General features: G+C 42.6%; 1 protein-coding gene across 4 annotated transcripts in view; it reads right to left on the reverse strand.

Annotated features, from left to right (window-relative positions):
* The window catches only part of cltcl1 (clathrin, heavy chain-like 1), a 29654-nt gene that overhangs the window by 4086 nt on the left and 3446 nt on the right, over window positions 1-22122 (reverse strand). For all 4 annotated transcript variants that reach the window (XR_007962613.1, XM_052067114.1, XM_052067113.1 and 1 more), the window contains exons 2-29: window positions 15640-15847; window positions 12729-12997; window positions 11313-11474; window positions 11084-11197; window positions 10821-10994; window positions 10534-10731; window positions 9140-9340; window positions 8857-9009; window positions 8634-8756; window positions 7607-7744; window positions 7362-7526; window positions 6677-6857; window positions 6425-6588; window positions 6203-6328; window positions 5797-5939; window positions 5406-5640; window positions 5164-5286; window positions 4918-5063; window positions 4648-4831; window positions 3923-4115; window positions 3679-3836; window positions 3437-3601; window positions 3061-3336; window positions 2057-2206; window positions 1853-1984; window positions 1666-1776; window positions 698-868; window positions 273-494 (exon numbers count right to left, since the gene is read on the reverse strand). Coding sequence is in view for 3 of the 4 variants with exons in the window: in XM_052067114.1 (XP_051923074.1) it covers window positions 273-494; window positions 698-868; window positions 1666-1776; window positions 1853-1984; window positions 2057-2206; window positions 3061-3336; window positions 3437-3601; window positions 3679-3836; window positions 3923-4115; window positions 4648-4831; window positions 4918-5063; window positions 5164-5286; window positions 5406-5640; window positions 5797-5939; window positions 6203-6328; window positions 6425-6588; window positions 6677-6857; window positions 7362-7526; window positions 7607-7744; window positions 8634-8756; window positions 8857-9009; window positions 9140-9340; window positions 10534-10731; window positions 10821-10994; window positions 11084-11197; window positions 11313-11474; window positions 12729-12997; window positions 15640-15847 (4785 nt within the window). In the remaining variant the exon portion in view is untranslated. The remainder of the gene's footprint in view (window positions 1-272; window positions 495-697; window positions 869-1665; window positions 1777-1852; window positions 1985-2056; window positions 2207-3060; window positions 3337-3436; window positions 3602-3678; window positions 3837-3922; window positions 4116-4647; window positions 4832-4917; window positions 5064-5163; window positions 5287-5405; window positions 5641-5796; window positions 5940-6202; window positions 6329-6424; window positions 6589-6676; window positions 6858-7361; window positions 7527-7606; window positions 7745-8633; window positions 8757-8856; window positions 9010-9139; window positions 9341-10533; window positions 10732-10820; window positions 10995-11083; window positions 11198-11312; window positions 11475-12728; window positions 12998-15639; window positions 15848-22122) is intronic.

Consider the following 22122-nt stretch of genomic DNA (forward strand, 5'->3'; position numbering starts at 1 on the left):
CAACTTTTAAGTCAAGGTACCACTCTTTAACAAAAAGTACGTGTCCACTGGACGGCTGATTCCATTTGCCTTTTAAACACAGACATGGTCAATACCTACAGTTAACTCGTCACTTGAAGTGATAGGTTTCTCCAAGAAATACTTCTGACAAAAAAAGGCATTAAGAGCAACGTACAGTCAAAACGCAATTAAAAACAGAAACGGGATTCCACTTGAAAATAGACCAGATCTTACATTGAAGACAAATGTCAACATCTCAATTGAGAGCAAACCTTTGTGAGGTATTCCCTCATGACCTGGATGAAGTACGGCATGGCAAAGTCCACGATGTTGTGCCTCCAGGCCATCTCCAGCACCACGTCAGGGTGTAGCAAATCATAGGAGGCGAAGAGGCAGGCGGCAAAGCACTCCTTCTTGCCCTCCTCGAGGAACCACTGCAGTAAGGTCTCCGCGAGCTCAGCATCCTTTGACTCGGCAGCGAACAGCATTGCATCCTGGGAAAGAGGGATGAGCGAGTAGTTACTCATCATGGCAGAATAGTTTAAGAACAAAGCAGTCTCAAGGGGTTGCGGTTGGCAATGACTCAACACTAAGAAAACAACACTAAAAAAAAACTCAATTTTAAACACACACTTTAAAAACTGATGTCAACTTTTGGCAGACAACCTTTACATTCCATTCCCTTATCCTCTCTCACCTTGTAGAGTTTGTCCTTCTTGCAAAGCTCCACACTCTGTCTCCAGCGGTTGTTGCCTTTGTACAGATAGGCAGCAATGCGTCTAAACTCAATCAGCTGGTGTTTTTCTAATCGCTGGGCGAGGCCAATGGTGTCAAAATTGTCGTATGCATCAATGGATGCTCGGAGGCCCTGTAGTAAAATAAAAAGGGGGGGGGGGGGAATCAGATCAGAATAGCCGTTATCATCGTTGTAACTGTGCACCCCTTGTGTCAGAAATGGAATCCCTTGAGTTGAATCCTCAGCGAGGTAGTCCGGATTTGTACATCCTGTGTATTGGAATGTACAAAGTATTAAAGGTGTGCATCCCTCCAGTAAAAAATTCAGAGTGCCTTCTTGTGTTGCCTAACAACGAAGTATTACGATCGAACTCTAAATGAACTTTTTGATCAACAGCCAATACGGCCAAGTTCCCAGCCAATCATTTTCACCAGCCAATGTTTTTTTTTTCCGCTTTAGCAGTGGTGTGCTTTCATCTACCTCCCCTCACAAAATCACTGTTCCTTTCTCGCACCGGTTGCATTCAAGACCAGACCTGGTGTTACACCTTGTGTTTAGAAGTCAAACAAAACCCGGCACTCTTGAACAAAAATGAACTGTTGGGAAAGGGGAAAAAACATTTTTTAAATGTTCACAGATGGCAGAATGAGCGCAATCGCAAAAGCGTTTATCAGTCAGAAATAATGAGACAATTGACACACGCATCACTAGCCAAACTGGCTGCTAACTTTTTACCAACACCAACCGAATGGAATTTTAACCCGCATTTTCTTGGGTTGCCGAGTGTTAATTTAGAACGCACGATAATCAAAACCCAAGGACGCTTTGTACGAATACAGTGCCAATATGACTGTTTATCTTCGGACAAGACGGTCATGACATCGTGACGTAAAATGAGACCAGTTTCAGAAAGAGAAGGACCGAGAGACCTGGTAGTCCTCCTCCTCTGTCAGCAGGTTGTTGAGGGCTTCATTAACAGACTTGTTATTGTGATTCTGGACAGACCTCAGGTATGGCTTTACTAGCTTCAGCTGGTTCACCTAAATTGGGGGCAATAAAGACAGAAACGTTGTAACAACCACCATTTTTTTAAAGGTATCTATCCATGTTGATTACCTTGGTGAAAAAGTTGACAGCTCGATTGTGATCCAAGCGTGGAGAAAGAATAGTCAGCAAGTCGTTGAGTAGAAGAGGTTTGTAATCCAGGTAGAAGGAAAGAGATTTATAGTACAACTCCACGTTGGCCACCTAAAAAGACACATGTAACGTTGACTCAAGCTGAGACAAGAAAACGGCCAACGTAGCCACGCCGCAGTTTACCTTTGCGATAATGTCTTTAAAAAGGCCTTCTTTCCACGCGTCAGTCGGGTGAGACATCATTGTGATAACGGCGTTGTCGTACTCTTCGTACTTATCGTAAAGGAAAACCAGCTCGCCCCATAAGTGGGACTGCTCGGCTGCACGCAGAACCTGGTGAGCAAGGAGAAAGGAACAATGAAACCGGTGTTATATCAAAATCACGATATTTCTGAGTTTACGTATGGACGAGAGATTCATTGCTTTTGTTTTGTGTACTCAACCGCCAGATTAAGAGCAGTGGACAGCAGAGGGCAAACTTTTCAGCTCAAGGGCCTCGTGATTCTTGAAAATCAACAGCTGGCTGGTCATTTGTAGTTGATCTTTCAAAAGACAGTTCAAATGGGTATGAAAATATGTGATCAATTTATTTTATATGGAGATTATGTACTTTCATTGAAAATGGATCTTTGTTCCAGCTGCTGTTGTTTTGCTCTTTAATAAAGTTGAGGGTATTTTTTTTGTCTTTACAATAAATGAACCAATTATTTTAATTTCAAAATACAAATAAAACGAATCGAGAACGCATTTTATTTATTTAATTTTAGGGCAAAAACGCTATTTTAGCATCAAAACATTTACTACAAGACACTTTATAATGTAAATGCATAATTTGCTCACATCTGATCCAAAGACATCTTCTACTAAAAATTGTAAGATCAAACTACAATCCTCTTCATTCCACTTTCATTGATGTAGAACAGCCCTTAACCATACCAAGAGCTGTTCCTAACATTTTAACACTCTCAAGTAGTTAGATGAGGTATGAGCAGTTCCATACCGCCACACACCAACTACAATGAAACGGTTATGAGTGTTGCTAATCAAAATTTAGGATTTTTTTTTATTGCTAAATCTCTTTTATTGGATTGGACCTCATCAAGTTCTAAGTAATGAACCCTCTAGTGTGCATCTGAGCATAAACAGAATTAGGATCTTAGGATCCTTGTGTGTGGTGATATTCCCACCTTTGGAATGTTGACTCTGGACCAAAATAGCTCCAGGTGCTCTCGCATTTTCTGAGGCTTGAACTTGGAGTAGAGAATGGCGAGCTCGGTGAACATGCCCATGTGTGCCCGCTCCAGGCCCAGAGCTGCCTCCAGCAGAGCGATCAGCTCCTCAAAGTAGCCGCGGTTCTGGTAGTAGCTGATCAGGTCCTCCAGCTCGTCGGCATGGATGACGATGTGGAGGCCGCAGATTTGTGCCAGACGGAATTCCTCGCCGTCCACGCATGCGAAGCAGACCTGCCGAACAGACAGGATGGAAAGAGGTGTGTCGGACAGGAAATCCTGGGAATGGCTGGCAAAATAGCAGGTATGGTTTGCTTCTCGGTATGCCAGTGACCTCTTTCCAAGTGCGAGTGCTGTTGGCTTTCCTGGCGCTGTCCACGGCGGCCTGGTACTCTCCCAGGTGCACGAGTGTGGATGCCAGTCGAGCAAAGTTTGACATGTTGTTGTACAAGAGCTTAGCAGCCTCATACATTCCCTCTTCGTAACATCTATCTCCCACCTAAGGAGGAAGACAATAGCCAGTTACACTAGTTATTGTGGATCATTTTGTGCAGCCATTTAAGCGCAGTGCTATACCTGTTGGATGTGAGCATTGTTGGGCCCACTAACAAACTCCTCCAACTCAGCCAGACGGTTTGTTTTAGCCAAAGCAAAGATCAGCTCCGTCTCCACGTACGATTCCCGTGCTTTCTTCCGAGCCATCTGGAGGAATTTGACCAAATCTTCCCAGTTGTCTGAAAAACGACGACATGAATAAAGACACGGAATTATGAACATGAGTGAAATGGCTGAAAAGTGGCACTGAAGAGCAAAGGCTTACTGTTCTTGCTGGCCGCATTGACCACCTCCATGTAGGCCGAGGGGTCCACAGCTTTAATATATGAGTCAATGGCCTCCTTGACCAGATCTCGATGCAGCTGTGCCCTTGCCAACTGGCTCCATACCGCAGGCTCATTGCATCGCTCAGCAAACTCATAGGCCCTGTCCAAGTTTCCGATATGTTCTATTAATACCTACGAGAGAGCAGGGGAGTTAATCGAACAATAACCAAAATACATAAGGAGCACAAAGCTGTTGCATAATTTTTGTGTAAATGAAAGCAGCAGAAAGGTTTTGTTCAAGCGGCTGTCAGTGTACATGCCCTATTTATGCCGGAGTCAAACATGACATTCAACTAATCTAACTACTCCATGATAAAAAAAAAGGTCCCCATCCTCTCATGTAATCCTAAACTGGGGCCAATTGTGTAACCTTCAAGTTTGAAATAGATAGGATCTTTTTTTCGTGGTGTACAAAGATCTTGCTAAATGGAACAACAATAAATTTCACGTTCATGTTACGCAATGTAAAATTTCAGGTTTCTTGGAGTAGATTTTTTCAGAGACACAGTAACAGAGCCGCAGCTTTCTCTGAAGTGGGCGGCACCTCGCAAAAAGCGCTGCCCAATTTTGAAGTTGATATATTCATGAAAAAAAAGGATGCTTACAAAATGCTTGTTTTGAAATTAGGAGATGATGTGAAAGTGATACATTTATTGACATGTACCTGTATGGCTGACGTATTGACATCAAACTTCTTAAAAATGGAAAAAGCCTCCTCAAAGAGCTCATTGCTGATGGCGATATTCGCAATGTCTGGGGCGTCGTAGTTGTCCAGTCTATTGACGTACTCCGTCACGCGGGTGCGGTCCGCCTTGATGGCGGTCAAAATCAGCAGGTTCTGAAGATTTCTGGGGAAAGGACATCCAACAAAGGCATTGTTAAAAATAAATAATGAGGGTTAAATCATTCAAATGTGGCACTAAGTAATGCAAACCTATGTTCACTGAAAACAGAGTTGTCAAGCACGATCTTCTCCAAAAGTTCAATCAACTCGTTGGGTAGGTCAGCAGTCATGAATGCCTTGACGGTGACAGACACCTCCTCTGGGTCCTGGGTCTCAGACAACGCAGTTTGTACCACCTGGAAAGAACAAAACAAAGCAGTACACCATAATGTCACGTGAATGAAGTTCACAAGAAATGACGACATGCACCACTTGAGGTGAATGTGAGAATATGACCTGATCGATGAGTGGCCTCCTGTAGGGGTTATTCTCTTCTAATACATTGGCCCAAAGTTCTGGGTCTTTCCGTCGCACCAAATACCGAGCCTCACTTTTAAATAACGAGTTCTCATTGCAGACCTGGAAAAATCAAAAGATGTCAAGATTTTTGACAACGTGAAAATATATCGTCTCCATTAATTTTATACCATTGAATAATCCACATTTATCTGCGCTGCACTGGAATTTGAGGTCCTCACCTTAATGAGGTCCAAGTCGCACTGCCCCCTCTCATAAGCAACACAGGCAAGGTGAGGGTCCCTCTTCTCGCAGTAGCGTCCCACCACAGCGCTGTCATAGAAGGGGTTCTCTTTCAGAAAACGTTCGGGTGTGTTGTTGCTGTCGATGTAAATCTTGGCCAGAGCGTTGTGGGTGGCTGGCTCCTCGCAGCCCTCGTGGGTACGTGACTCCAACCATGGAAGGAGGAGTTTTAACCTCCAGAGAAGAAGAAAAAACATTGAACATAGTATTTTGTTTGTATCATTTTTCAGAAGGAAATTGTGTTGATGTTTTGGGTTCTGTCATTAATTCATTGGTGAGTTGTAGGCAAAGTTACGTTTTAATGAGTAAACTTCATTGGCTGCTCCCTACCTGTTTCTTTTCTCGACCTCATCCACAAGCTCATCGGTGGAAAACTGGCCTCTGACCACCATGATCAAGTTCTTAATGACATCCTCGGCACAGTCCACATCCAACAGGCCACCAATCACCACTGGTAATCGACTGGGGTTAACCTAATTTTTTTTTTTTTTAAACATGACAGGAAATGTGCTAACAAATCACAAAAACCGTGTTATAGTTATAAAAAGGACAGAAATCAAATCATTACTCCTCAACTATTACGCTACAAACTCTTCATCGAGAACCACAATGTTACCCATTGCTCATTCTCCAATACTTTAGTGTCTGGGTCATATTGTAACAAGACACTGAGTAGAGTGAGAAATATGGACAACGTCGAACAACCACACATCGCCTGGAAATGACAGTGACTTACTTTTTGTACGTAGATTTCAATGTATTTCTGTAGAGTGTTGCGGTAGAGGTAGAGTACCAGGTCGTGGACAAAATCAAAGCGGTCACATACGATAATGAGAGGAAGCTGGTCGGTCAGCTTGGCTTCCTAGCAAGGAAAAAAAAACGGAGGTCCTCTGTTAATTACAACATCACATTTCTTCCTGAGTGATAATAGAATAAAGCGATGGGAGAACTGTTCAACCTTGAGGAAGTTTTTAACTCTCTCCGGGTCATAACAGTTGCTCTCTCTACAGATCCGCTCGACTTCTTTGATCTGTCCGGTCTTGCAGGCCGCCTGGATGTACTTAAAGTGCACATCAGGCTCCTGGCTGAAATTCACAATCGAGCCGAGGAAGTAAAACAAGCCTTGAATAGAAAGGGAAGAGGGAGTAATGACCTCGGCTGCTCTGGCTAATGGCAGTATGCACGCACACACAGTGCTTGAGACACCTACCCTCGTAACTCTTGAAAGACTCAAAGAGCTCCACAAGGGCCAGAGTCCCGAGCTGCTCATGGTACTTGGACGCTACTTGCACACAGAGTTGCAGGTTCTGTCTGATGTTAGCCGACAGCATGGCTCTCAGACACTCCAACGAGTCCTCAACCGACAAAGAGCCAAAGAAGTTCAGGAGCCACTGTCAGGAAAAAAAGGGGTTGGGGTACAGGGGCACACAAAGGTTAAACAGCTGTCAAGAAGTCAATTTCACACATCATGTAAAAAGAATGAGGGTGGCACGGTGGTCGACTGGTTAGCACGTCCGCATCACAGTGCAGAGGTGCAGAGTTCGACTCCAGCTTCAGACATTCTGTATGGAGTGTTTGCATGTTTTCCCTGTGCCTGTGTGGGTTTTCTCCGGTACTCCGGTTTCCCCGCCCACACATTCTGAAAGCATGCATGGCAGGTTAATGGAATGCTCTAAATTGTCCCAAGTTGTGTGTGTAAGCGCGAATGGTTGTTTGTCTATATGTGCCCTGCGATTGGCTGGCAACCGGTTCATGGTGTCCCCACGCCTACTGCCAGAAGATAGCCGACATAGGCTCCAGCATGCCCGTGACCCTCATGAGGATAAGCGCATTAGAAAATGGATGGACAGATGTAAAAAGATTTAAAAAAAGAAAATGTCCTTCCTTAGGAGTACCTCAGGGTTGAGCAGATGCGTGTGTACCACAGCTCGCTTGATATCATAAGGGTCAGTGTAGTGCTCGAGAGCTCTCTGGAGAAGGCCCGCCTTCTCGCACAGCTGAGCAACATGAGCACGGTCGTAGTGTGTGAACATCTGGTTGCCCAGGATCGCATCTGCCACCTAAACAAAGATATGTCACACGCATGGCCAAACAAATGAGAAAACCTCAAAGCGTCTTGTTTTTTTGTGTCAGCGTTGACCTGTGGAGCATGTATGAGGTTCATCTCGAGCAGACGTGTCTGCAAGTGACCCTCGGCGGGGCGGTTGTTCTTCAAAGCATCCAAGAGGAAGGAGGTGCACTGCTGGATCAGGCTGCTTTCCATGAACACATCCACAATCTACAATCAACAATTAGAACGCAAAGAGGTTAGTTAGTTGCCGAGTTATCAGATAGATGCACCCGTGTTAAAAATGTGAAGTCCCGGGCCGATCCTGTCATCTTCAGATCATGAGTTTTACAGCTAAAACTGAGTTTTTTGTTTTTTGAGGGGGGGTCATGCTGCAATTTGCGCGACAGCTCTACAGCCAAAGTGGCCGAGTGTCAGTAGCGGCTTCAAAATTGCCACAAACATCTGTGCCTGTCCGCAACTCGTGAGGGAAAAAAAATTGGCTTACACAGCCGACAGTCAGGTCTAGCCAAAAAATACTACAAACTAAACTAAGTTTGCAAATGCATACAGACCAAAGGAGTGAAGAGTCTGGCCAAACATCTCGCTGGGTAGAGCATCGACACACTTTGTAGTTCAAAGAGGGACAAGTTAGGAAATGGGTTGCATTTAAACAAATTGCCTTCAAACACAAATATTAATGCAAAGGGATGTGAATTATTTTGTGACGAGCAAACGTGCCCCCCACAGGTTGTATTTAACAAATCCATTAATCAACAGTGTTGTCCGTAGATGACAGTGAGCGCACTCACCCACCGACTATGCAGTCGCAATGACTCGTCATTGTACACTTAATTAAGACGCGCTTCTTAAATCACGACTTAAATCAGATAGATGTGAACATTTTCAGAGAACCACAAGAAATCAATTAGGTGGGGGGAGTCTGGAACGGAGCAAAGTGGTGGCGTGACTTGAAAAAGGAGGAAAAGGGTTTCTGAGTCAGTGAATTCCTGGCACATCTGGAATTACACAAAATGCAGCTCCTTCATGTGTTTGCAGGCATGTGTATGAGCGACTTTGCTGATGTGTTTACAAAGAAAATGATGAGAAGATGTTTGACCTGGTTGATGTTGGCGAGCGGCTCTTCATCCTGCACCAGCATCTGCGCAAATTGCAGTCCCTGGTCTGGACTGACACGCATCACATTCCTCAGCAAAAACACCCAATCAGGGGTGTAGCCAACCTGTGGAAATGTAGCAGGTTGATTTTACTATTCAAATGCGGATCCACTTCCTGGTACTGAATATCACCGAAAATCAGATAGTACAGGCGGCTAGTAGTACTTTTTTGGCATAAAGGACGATCTTCTGGAACTGTCCAGTTTCCGCAAAGCACTGAATGACCTTGTTGGGGACGTTAGCTCTGAGGTACACACTAAGAGCGAGAGTCGGGTCAGAAGCTTTCACCAGATCCCCCAGGTCCTCTGAGCACTCCAGCTACAACACAGACGTTTTGTAGTCAAATCGGGCCACTATGAACAATCAGGCATCGGCAGTTGTCTGACAACATGCAGAACAGAAGAGGTGACAAAGATTTTCACATGATGACCACGCAATTAAGTCTCACCTTGTCCTCCTTCAGCCACTTCTCCAAAAGTTGCTTGCGGCCCTGCTGCAGGACAGGCCTGCACAGCTCCAGGGATTCAAATTTGTTGAGCTGACCCTGGTCCAACAGAATACCAAAGTACTGCAACAGCGGAGATGCCTGACCTGGTTGGGCAGGGACACTCTGAAACTTACGAATGGTCTCGGCAGTCCGCAGGACACCCTGCGTCAGGCGTTGGAAGAATTGGGTATTGTGGGGAAAATGAAAGGAGGGGGAAAAAAGGAAAATTGAATTTAAACCTCATGAAGTGTTTGCAGTGTTTCCCAACAGCTATTGAGTCAAGGCACCCATTTCGCATGAGAAAAATCCTATGGCCACACCCCCAAACAAAAATGTCACAAAACAATACTGTAATTGATGGAGTTTAGACCATTTAGACTCGGATTTACGTCCTCTGTGTGAACCTATTTCAATGAACACAAAGCTAGCTAACTTGCACAAAGTCACGACTTATTCTATTGCCCTTCCAATGTCAACAAATAAGACAGATTTATTGTGCCCGCTGCCATTTTATAGAAGAGCATTTCCTTGTTCTGCTTGACACCATTCATTGCTGGCATCGATAGATGAATTAAATAATCTGTCCAATTTAAAAATCGAATGGTTCTCTTAAGCACAACACCTTTGCCGCCCGTTTTAGTTTAGTTTCACGAAATATGCTGAAATCTTGCGACATGAGGGAGGATTCCACCTCCCAGTCGTGGTGAAATATTTCAGACTTATTTTTCCCAGAGACCTTTGTCAGTTTCCAAATGAGAAGACCCTAAAAGCATTGTGAGAACAAAAAAAAAAAAAACGCAAAAATGCACTGAAATTCTCACATCAAGCTGTGAGAAAAGTTCTTGTCACGTCTATAACACAATAAAACAAGCAACAGCGTGTTCATTTTGGGAGGGTTAGATCAGGGAATGTTGCTAAGACATGTCAACCGTGGGTTTGTGAAGCCCTTTGAGACTTAATTAATGTCATTAAGGGCTTTACAAATAAACTTGACTTGATTAGAGTGGCGTGGATTTGGGTGAAGCACACGACATTCACAGATGTCCAAAAAATAAAAGAAGGAATGACTGAAGTGATACGGAAGGGAAACAAAAAGAGGGAATGACAGTTATAAATAAGCAGATCCCCACCCCCTCTGATTCAACTCTTTATATTCATTTTCGACAAAATTGAAATGACATTTTATTTTAGTTTGAATTTTGGCCAATCTTTTGAATTAACTGTGATTTTGTTTTGAATATTGCAATATTATCGCATGTGCCCAAACCCAGCTCAACAAGAGAACTTTTGATGAATTGAAACATTCTTTGTGATCCTTTAAGATTTGTACTCGAGTACTCCTGATTTAGACCAACCTTGGGTGCTAACGCTGCAACCTTTGCCGCATCTGAATAACTTCCCTGGGCAAACAGTGTGTTGAACTTTCTGGCGAAAAGCTCCTCAGCACCAGCTAGGTTGGACCTGACAGCCATCCTTAAGGCGAGGTCTGGATTTTGGAGGACATTTGTCACATAGTTGACAATGTTCTCCTCTTCAACACATACTGACAAGACCTAAACAAAAGAAGTAAAAGACACACAACAGACATCAGCATGGTGACTAAATGTGTTATGTGAGTATTGGCATGTTTCGTCCCCATCACCTGTCCCTTCTTGTTGACTCCAATGATTCCCGAGCTGGCATCATGAGGCGACGTGACAAAGATGGTCTCAGCGCTGATTCTGTTCATATAGATGCACACTCCTGACTCCAAGTCGTACAGGTGAATGTAACCGTACTTGGTGATTAAATAGATGACACCGTGCTTACTTCCAATCTGTGGGGAAAAACAAAAAAAGGTCGAGCACCGAACACTCTTAGGCCACACTGAGCGTGCCCTCTGAATTGCAGGGGTCCCTGACATACCTGCATAGCTACGGGAAAGTCTGTCTGGGCCTCTGGAGGGAAAAACACATCCACTGCTTTCTTTGCAAATGGCTGGTTTCCTGCAGCTGGCTGACCCACTTCAATGATGTGCAGCTGGATGAATTTTTGACACGTTCAAATAAGACCACAATTGCACAAACAACTCCCTCATGAAAATGCGCTTGCTCGTAGGTTCAATGCATTTTGCTAAATGTTTAATGGTTCGTACCTTCCCACCCGCCTGTGAACGCACAGCAAAGCAGAAGAGGGTGGATGGATTGGCGTTGCCTTCCACTTTGAACTCCCCGAACGCAGCAGCGTGACCTTCTATGGGCTGGGACACTTTTCTCTCCACGGAATACAGCTGCATTGCCCCAACGACACGGTTTTGCTGCAACAACAGGCAGACGAAACCATCTAGCAAACGAGTGGACCAAAGGACTTTTCTCGTGTGAAGACACCTCAATACAGGGGTGGGCAATTATTTTCCTGAAGGGGGGGGGGGGGGATGAGAAGCAGAAAATATTGTGGAGGGCCAGGCCAAAAGTTAGAAATAGAAAATGAAGATAGCACAATGTCTTTGTATGCCAGTAATAATGTAACATTCTCCTCCACCATCACACTCAGCACCGGTTCTCCTCAAGGATGTGTACTGAGCCCCCTGTTATTCACGCTCTACACATTTGACTCCTCTCCGACCCTTATTAGCGGTCCAGTTTGCGTAAAGTTTTTAACATGATAACAATCAAACCATTCTAGGAAATGCTCATTTACTCGAGCCACAAGCAATTCACTGAGCATGGAAATTGCCAGAATCGGACCGAGTAAGAATCGCTTCTTGTTTTTCAAAGTCTCGTAGATTTGAGTCTTTCCGACTCCAGGCGTCTCCTGAATGTTTCGTACTTTGTTACCCGCTTCGTTTAATCAGATACATATCACTTTCCCTTCCATGGTCATTACTCTCTCCCTCTTTCTTTGTCTTCCCCTCCCTCCCTGTGCTCTGCAACTTGAATTAACTGCGCCACCTAGTGTTGAAATACCTGTCATTACAAGTCCAAACGAAATGAATGCAATCAAACTTTAACTGTGTACCAATCTTCGGCGGGCCGGATTAAAAAGGCCCGCGGGCCGTAGTTTGCCCACCACTGCCTTAAATACTAAAAACTCAAACTGAAGTCGATAAACTGTCTTATATATTATTCATGGTTCATTTGCCTTTATTTTATCGTAATCCTTACCTAGTTGACTAAAACTTATGTACAATGTATAATAAATCTGTTGAATGTATTGCTTGTGTTGAAAAAATGAATAATTACAATTGAAATATTGACAGGGTTTCGGGAAAAAATACATAATAGATTTTTGTAAATCATTCAGCTATAGTCACAAGCATTAAGCTAGAAGACTTTGGTAGAACTCAAAATTATGTGGCTGTCTTGTTTAGCTATGTTTAGTTTATGTTTAGTAAACAATGTTTAGTTTCTTGTCAAACCAAACATTGTTTAGTTCGACAGTCCTTTTTTTCTATGTCAAGTAAAGTCATTAAAGCCCAGGGACCAAATCAGAATGTTGCCAAAGCATCCCAGATTGCACGAGCATTACACTTCCTGTAAAAGGACATCGTCAAGAATAATGAAGTTGGTACCTGTGCAGAAATCCCAATCAGCAGCAGCCACTTCTGTTGTTCGTCAGTTCTGTAGTTAATGATCTGACATCCTGCCAGACTGGCATGCCGATCAAATACTTTGTTCGGTTGGGAATCCCCCTCCATGCTCCAGTGATAGACGGCCTTGTCCGTCACCAAGGCAACAGTATTTACCGATATCCACTTCCAGAACATGACCTCGTCAGTCATTGAGTGAGCCTTCATCTTGCTTTTCATCTCAATGTTAAAGATCTGCAGCATCTTTGCAGCTGTGGGGAGAGACAGCAAAGGATGACAATACCCAAGCAGCAGTCAAAAATTTTAGGAATTTTTCAAACAAAGGTAACACATGTTTAAAATCGATTGAATTGGGTAAGGTTTTCAATTTTTTTTACAATTCCATATGATCACTGTTTTGTTTTATTTCACTTAGGAGAGTTTGAAAGTTGTCAAAAAGCAAACAAACCAAAAAAAAAAAAGGATCAGAGTTCCGATTACTTTTGCATTTTTTTTGTACATTATATAATGTTTGTAGAAGGTCACTCCACAAAGCACTACAGAAGATGATAATATACAGGTTTCTTAGTTTAGTGCTGTGTCTAACAATGTGGCTCTTCTGTCCTTTACTGTGCTTTAATTGCATGTTCCTTGCTGTCTCTTATGGTTGAGATTTTTTTTGACTATGTGACCTTCGCTACTTCTATTGTCTACTGTTGTTGCTCTGGTGAGTCAAAGACAAATTTACTTTACTGTCGGAAATACAAAGCTCCTGCGATGAATTGTGTCACTGATGGTTTAGCTGCTCATTTGCCTGACTTCCGTGCAGGCCAGTAGGTGTGCGTAAATGGTTATCTGTCTCTATACTGTATGTGCTCTGTCCAAAAGTATAGCCCAACAGATCTGCCCAACAGTCCAGGGTGGAGTCTACCTTTTGCAGTAGAAGTCATCTTAGATATGCACTTTAGCTCCTCTGCACAATTATGACTGGCAGGAAAGGTGTCGAAAATGGTTGGAGAGTGGGCCATTTTAAATTTGAAGATATTTTGAAAACGACGAGCCCTGACATGATTGATGTGGCAATCCCTGATAGGACGCAGCGAAAGTCTCAAAAGCAACAACCTCATTGAGTGTTAGAAAGTCAGTGAAACGTGCATTGCATTTATTGTTATTAATAGCGTCTTGAGGCAAATAAGGCAAAATGGATCGCCGAGTTGTCGCTAACTGGTGAGTTTAAAAAAAGTATGTGACTTGAGTTGTGTGAAGTACAGCTATATTTTACATTTTATCTGACCTTTGAATGCTTATAATCAGCAAAATGAATTTACAAAATCCACAGAGCTAAATCCTTCGACTCAAAAAGAAAATAAGTGGCAGTAAAACAGCAGTTCTGAACAGTCACGAGACAATGATTCTCCCATCGTTTTTATTTTTTAAACAATTTTATCGATTGAACGTTAATTTTCTCGATATTCCAGTGAGATATCATCTGAAGTGGCACAGAAAATTATCCAATTTCAGACTAAATGCGTTTTGCGTTTTTTTATTACAAAAATATCAGCTTTATGTTCAATTAAACAGGCACAGGTGGTCACACTGATTCAGTTAATGTGTGACTAATATGAGAAAAGAATTTGAATAATTTTGATATTCATACTTTTTGTCAAAGTTTTGTGGAGTGGGGTTCCACCAGATTTTTCTAATGCTAAATGGGTGCCTTGTTTCAATAAAGGTTGGGAAACTCTCCGATATACAAGTGGTTCTCAAATTTTGTTCACCATGTACCACATTAAAAAAAAACAAACAAACCAAAAAAAAGGGTACTTTGCATTCCAAGAACATCGATCAAAATTAAAATATTCCCGCTCAAAAATATATTGATTTCGTGCTTTGAGTGATAATTAATGCATGTTTAAAGGTGAATCAGACCCATAGCTTTGCAGGGGTTAAATTAAATATTGTTGAGGAACAATAGTGATGTGCTAAATGTGAAGCCCTAAAAAAATCCCATTTAAAATGAAAAAGATCAACAACTCAGGTGAGGTCATGTATGTGTCTGGCGACTTCTACTTTTGTGGCACTGTGCCAAATCTTTTGGATGCGCAATACAAGTGACAATGCATACCACACTTTCACTCAAGGAGCACACACCAGGTCATGCTACCACAAGTCAGCTTCTCAAAAAAAAAAAAGATGTACAGCCCGTGTGAGTGTGTGTGCGTGCGTGTGTGCGCACGCAAGTGTGCGTGTCTCTCCTAAACAGTTGTCTGCCTTTTGATTGATTGGAAGCCAAAATAGCTCTGTGAACTCAAGAAAGGTATTTTGAAAGGTTTTACGAGACAGCCACGCCTCCTGTATCATCACAACAGAGCGTCAGGCGGGCGGGCAGACGGAGAGCAACTCACCGTCTGAGAAATGACAGAAAGCCAGGGAGAAAAAGCAAAACAAAAAGTCAGTCAGATACGAAAGAGCACACCCAAACAAATGAAAGGGAGAGAGTAAACAAGCACATATTATGCCCAGGGAGAAAGAAGCATTACAGGCCAATCATCCTGATTCGTGTTTGTGTTTGCGCTGTGCGTGGTATAAATCAATTTGCACAACCAATTTTGTACAATCCTCCTACAGAACTGAGTGCACTCAGCATCAATCTTGATTTCGTTTCTGACATTAATGACATGAAAACATTGAGTCAATGCATGACTACGACATTGCCACATCAATAATCTGGTCAAACTAAAGCTAAATAAATATTGTGAGTAACATGCAGACATCATGAGTCTGGGGAAAAAAAGATTATAATACAGTATATATATATATATATATATTGTTCTTGGCTTTTTTTGCTCAATATGTTACAGGTACACTGTACATCTAATAGGAAATGGTGCTACAAAGGAAATGTGACACTCACCTTTCAAGGCAATGACCTTGCTGGTGGGGTTCATGATGGCACTGTCAGCCGAGATGGGTCGCCTGATCGGGTTGGTGGGGTCGGACATGTCCACAATGACCACCTGGTTCTGCTCGCCCACTTTTTCCCTGATGCAGATGAACTTGTCCGACTCCATGGTCAGATAACTGAATCCAATGTTGGCTGGGTTCACGCCCAGGTTCTGCAACTAAAGGACAAAAACGTCCATGAATGCGGTGCCTTCGTCGGACACTGCCCGATATGGCCCAACCTGACTCGACGGTTGAAAATAATCGATGACTCACACCTGCACATTAAGCGATTTAAGTCAAGGATGCCCTGCAATGGTAAATGGTGAGCCTGCACAGCCTTTTGAGACTGTACATACAGTATATTTTTTTCAGACATCAAAATATAGCAGTCAAAGAAGATGTTTGCTACATAAAAAGGATTTGGATGAGAATAAGTGACAGCCCATTTACCATTGACTTGACCGGAGCGGTACGTCCATCGCTTGTACATTTTGGCAGCAGAGACAAACAAGCTTTGTTATTTCATCCGCAGTTATATATGAAATTATAAATATAGTTAAGAGTTGTTGTAAAATACATTGTGTGGTAATGTGAAAAGCTTTAATAAGAAATTATTGGTATAACAGTCCATACTCAGATACTCACCGTTCAGCATCATGACCAGTGAATTTGCATATTCTGGGATTTTTTTTCGCACCCAATATTGATGTTAGGATTTTTTCCAACACTTTTTTTCCATCAAAAACATAATGTTCATGAGCATTTTTTGGAAGATCTTTATTTTTTGGGTGGTTCCCCTAATGCAATTCCTCGAGCGTCAATTAAAGTTTGGGTCGAATATAATTAGAAAAAAAAATATTTTGGCCATTGTGAAAGGTGACATACAATCTGATTTCCCGAAATCTATGATGTTGCCACATTGTGCAACGGTGATTCACTGTCAACTGGATCGTGACAAAACCAGTGACGGAGAGATCGGTCAAACTAGTTGCAGAATCATCACATCGTTCAGTGTGTGACAAGCCTTACTCAACATCTTTACAATTTTATTTTAGCAAAAAAATAAACTGATCTCATGTTAAATCGACCATTGGTGAAAATGAACTACGAGATTTTAATGTTTAATTATGTTCCACCACAACAAAAATACCCCGTTTAGTAACTTTTCCATACTCAAACAACCCTTAAACACAACCCCCAGATTCAGAGGCATTGTGTGAATTTTATAGGAACATTCCCCCAAAGTTGTTTGTTGTGCAGAAATGATGTGTTGCATTTCATGAATACATGGAACAAGAGGCACAAAATAAAGCTCTTTCCACAGACGCGATAAATCTGTCCAAGTACTTACAGAACAATGCCAAATGGCTGATTCACATGCAAACACATAATCTAATGTGTAACTTCCTGAAAGTGCCATAATGTTGAGGCAAAAATTGCCATCAAACAGAGACTTTCAATATTCATGAAGAGTTTAACAACACAAAATACACGAGGACTTTCCTCACCATAGATTTGTTCGCATGCCATCGGTTGATCTAATTCATGAAAAATCATATTGTCCATGTGCTGTATTGTTGCACACATTGTAACTGTGGAGATTCTCCTTCTGATGACCCACTGACTTCATTATACAGTCCGAGGCAAGCAGAGAGGAATCCACATGACAAAGAATGCGCTGTCTCGCAACTGGCCGGTTGAGTGACCCAAAACAAGTTCTACAGACACGTTTGAAACTGGAGGGAATCTTTTTTTTTTTAACATGTTTACATGGGGCAAGTTATACTTTCCCTGACAGCAGGTGACAACTGAACATAAACCACAGTATGTATTATGTTTCATCTTTATCAACCTATTCAAAATATCCCTTGCGACAAGAAAAGCACACTGCAACGTTTGGTGAACATTTGCGTTCAACACACTTGAACGAATCCTGACAGGAACACAATTGTTCGCAGCTCAATGGGATGGGGGTTCAAGTTATTTGTTGTGAGGATACTTGTATTTTTACACAAATATCACTAAAAGCACTGCATTCTTCATGGGAATGCGACAGTAGCTGACAATTTCAATTTGTCTGACTCTCTCCGTGTATGGGTTTCGAATATGACGAATGCAAAAATGTAGTAGCACCATCTAGTGGGTGAGTAGTGCAACCGCAGCTCCTTATAGTGCAGAAAATACAGTACAGTATTGTTGGATTACACCACCAGTGGTGCTCCATTGTTATTTTGGCCGTGACATGCATGCCCACACCAATCATTTCAAGATGGAAAGAATAATGGTGACCTTTGCCGTAACTTCCAGTCCGAGAACATTTTCAAATCATAGAAAGTTAGACACACAACAAGTCCTCCATCAATATCACAGAGGGCTGCTTCGCTGAGTACCATGGGCGAGTCCAGGCGAGAGGCCTCTTGAAAAGCCAAGGAGAAGACCTGAGGGAGGATTACAGCCATATGGTGCATCTCCCATGGAGTGCCAAAACTATTTGCGGGTGGAGGAGGGAGGCAATAAGGATAGCAGATGACAAGAACAGTATGAGGGTGTCCTGCTAAGAGTGATGTGGGGTGCTTGAAGGGGACCACTGAGAAAGAAAGGAAGCTGGAGTGTTAAATTCCAGTAAGAACTGGTCTTTGGTAACCAAACTGTTTAGGGTGGAGTGAGTGACTCATCACAAGAAAAACCCCCCGCCACATCCACTCCTTCGAGACCGAAAATCACAGCCCAGCTGCAGCAGCCAGTCACAAGTGCCGCACAAACTGCATCCAGTCGAGCGATACACCCTCACACATGCATACACATGTTGGGCCTTCCCATTTCAGCAGCTTAATTTGCCAGACCCACATACTTGAGGCAAAAATTTAGAAAAAAACTGTGAGCAACTTTGTGATGACACAGCATTGACGGTATCTGGTGAGTCATTGGACAGACTGGGGCGGATGCGCTGCTGACACCTCAAATAAGCTGCGGTAGCTTTCGAACGCATGAGCAGATGAAACATACACAACTGAGACTGATCTGAAAATTGCACAATTTTTTATTGCAGACGTTGAAAATAGGTTATACCATACAAATTTTCTGCCAACGCGGGAACTTCAGTGGGATTGAACACAAGTAGGGGTGCAGCTATCAAATATTCTTGCATTCGACTATTCTACTATTTACGGCTGTCAAATATTTTTATTATCGATTATTCTACCGAACTATTATTAGATGTTATTTTGCATTAAAGTGTATTGCAAAGCCATTTTTCCTGATTCCTCTTTGTTAACCAATGATTGCCATTTATTTTGTATTATTTAATGATTTTAAAAAAACAACAACAACAACATTTGAGCAATATCACCTGAGAAAAATTGATGTTGTACTCACCAACCTTTTGAAACTGATTCAGTTACTGCTTTCATTGTTTCACCGTTTCATTGTCATTGTTTTCCAAAGTAAAAGCAGATGTTTGCAAATGTCTGATTTTAATGAAACGCAAAAAAAAAAAAATCTGTTTGCTTTCATAAACTACGACGGGAATTGGTGAATTACTCAGCAGACCATTTTAAGTCAAACAATGGCTGGAAACGATTACGCAGTGACTAAATAGTTGCACATTAATATGAGGATTATCTACTTGTCGATTTTGACACCCATTCTACTATTATTTCATTGTTGCAGGCCATATTTAGTGTTTGGCGCTGCTCTTGATGGCATCAGATCTCCAATTGTCTTCACTTGGCACGGTAGTCTAAAGCGGAGGTACACCTTTAATGGACAACTCTGGCAGTCAGTAATGACAATAAAAACATGGTGTTAATTGTAAGCATATTTTCGGTGGCTGGTTGGCCACACGGGCCTGGCATGCGATGCAAGAGAACACTGGGTATCTCCATTTAAAAAGTCAACAATGTCATAAAGTGATCTTATGAGGATGTCAAACACCGCAATTGTAATTTCCAGATATCAATTATCACCGTGCGACCACAGTGGAAACGAATGTCACATCGTGGTTGACGGTTCCAAATTACACTGCAGCTAACAAAACTGAACTGCAAGTATAGCTCGGGGTTGTCGTTGTCGTGATCACACTTAGTACTTGCGAATGTAAGTAGCAAATAGTTAACAGACAAGCCAAGAAAAATTCCTTTCAGTTTTGGATGAGACTTCTCTTTTTGTATTGCTTAACTGCAAGCTAGTGTGTGTATGAAAAAGTATTTTGCCGTTTAAAGTAAGAAAATAATAATGTCTGAGAAGAATGCTGGCGCAAGTCCAAATTAGTGTATGAATGGCTTAATGAATGACACAGATGCTCTTTAACGTCGCAGTTCATTCACATACGTGGCCCGTGACACACACGCATGATGAAATCACGTTTCCGCCACATCCTGAGGAGGGAAAACCTGATATAATTTGCTGACCTGGTCTGTATATCACATCCGAAAGAATGACACGGGGCCGCGGTTCTATCAGTCCAGATGCGTCTGAGCGGTTTTAGCTGCCACAAGAGCGCCAGGTCGGTTTGGGTCTCAGTCAAATCGACATGGCGGTTTGGTGCCGGCTGCCATTTTATACTTTGTGCAAAGACAGCCAAGCAGCAAAGCCACATTAACCTCAGTTGGCTGTCATGTTAGCAAGGCCTTCCACAGATGTTTTGCGCCGTTTAACGGCCGCAGTGATTTATCGTTGCCTAAAATCATCGCTCTCCTGTACGGATCCAGCGTAATTTACATGAACTTAGGGTCACGCGTATTCAACCAATCGCAGATCCAACCGGTCCGCAGGCATGTTGTTTGAACAAACATGGAAATAGGTCCGTTGTTGACAGACGCACTAAACTTTTGCTAAATGAAAACATGAGATATACTGCAGTCATTCTGAAATGAGTTAAGTTATTCTCACGACGTGATTGCATATAAACTAAATACAGTTTGCGTAGATGGGGGGCAAATCTGTACAACTACAACCTAACACGGCTTAACCACATATGTGGCCCTAATTCAGAATAACAGAGAGGAGAGGTCGGAGGAGGTAGAAATATTTTGGAGAAATGAGATGACGCTCCTCAATCTCCTTTCACCGAGACATCGACGAAAAATGATGTCACGCCATTGCGGCCGTAGCAAAGGAACCGTCTCAGTGGTTGAATTACAACTATCACAACAAACATCCTCTGCTTTATGTTTCAGGGGCAGGGTTAAATAGAAAGTACGGTAACAGTGTTACTCTAAACAACTTTGGAGATTCACAGACAAATGTCAGTAACGGTAGTCTGCCAAACACTCTCCCCTGGAGAGCGGATTTGGCTTTTGATGATGTATTGGTCGGCTGCCAACGGACTGTTCATACTGCAGATGCATATCTGATTTATATCCACATATAAAAGAGGCCCCACTCTAATCTGAAAAAAAATAATCGGAATTCTTCAAATGGTGTGGCTGTGGAAGTGACCTGCAGCATGACTTGAACGTTTCCCTCTGTATTATACAACACAATTAAACAAATGAGACGGAATGATCTGCTGCCGATGAGAGTTCTTCCAAAACCAAAACAATACAGCTATTCCTCATTGTTAAATGCGGCCCAGAAAACATACATCAAACCGGACCGTGCAGTGGTTCTAGGCCTACGTTACACCTTCGAACTCTGACCCAGACAGCAGAAAGAAGAGTAAATAAAAGGCCTGGAAAGAAAATACTAAACAACTTGAGGCCCAAAGTCTCCCGGTTCGAAATTCCAAGCATTTTTCAGTCTGCTGGAGACAACTTTGTTCACTGTATGACTGTGCCAGAGCGGGATTTCTTGCAGTTAGCTTACCATCTTCAGCCCAGGAGTACACAAAGTTGAAAGTCATTTAAACTAATAACCCTGCGATTGCCACAGAGGGCACCGCCTGCATCACAAGCATCATTGAACATAGAGGAGCCTACAAGCACTGTAGGCAGTCATACTTTGGTGGAGAAAGGATCTTTGGCTGGCAAAAGTGGGGCTGCCGGCCAGAAGAAGAAGGCGGGGAGAGGGGGGAAGGCGGGGGTTCTGTGCTTTTTCTTGTGAAAGGCCATTTCACTGCCTGCTGTTCCCATAACAACAAGCTACAGACGAGGGGCGGTGGAGGGGGTACGTCACAAAGTTTTCTGGCAGCACGACGGCAAGAAGAGGGGCTGCTACGGGCCATCATGGTAGAAATAGTTCCTCCACAGACAAACGGATAACTGTCAGTTTATTCCACTTTCTAACCTCCAGACTGTTTAAAGGGCCATTCTGTGACTTTTTTTTTCAAGGAGTCTGCCAAGCGAAGAACACTAAGCCTTTTCTGACACTTGTATTTTGTTCTGTCAGTATGGAAACGAACTGAAAGACCGTATAATACTGCTGACCAGGTTAAGTATTGTCCAAGAGCTGCGTTGTGGAGAAATCTTGTCTTCTGTTGTAACTATTTCAAATTTTAGTGTATCTTAATTTA

The sequence above is a fragment of the Hippocampus zosterae genome, chromosome 6 (assembly GCF_025434085.1).
Source record: "Hippocampus zosterae strain Florida chromosome 6, ASM2543408v3, whole genome shotgun sequence".
Classification (NCBI taxonomy): domain Eukaryota; kingdom Metazoa; phylum Chordata; class Actinopteri; order Syngnathiformes; family Syngnathidae; genus Hippocampus; species Hippocampus zosterae.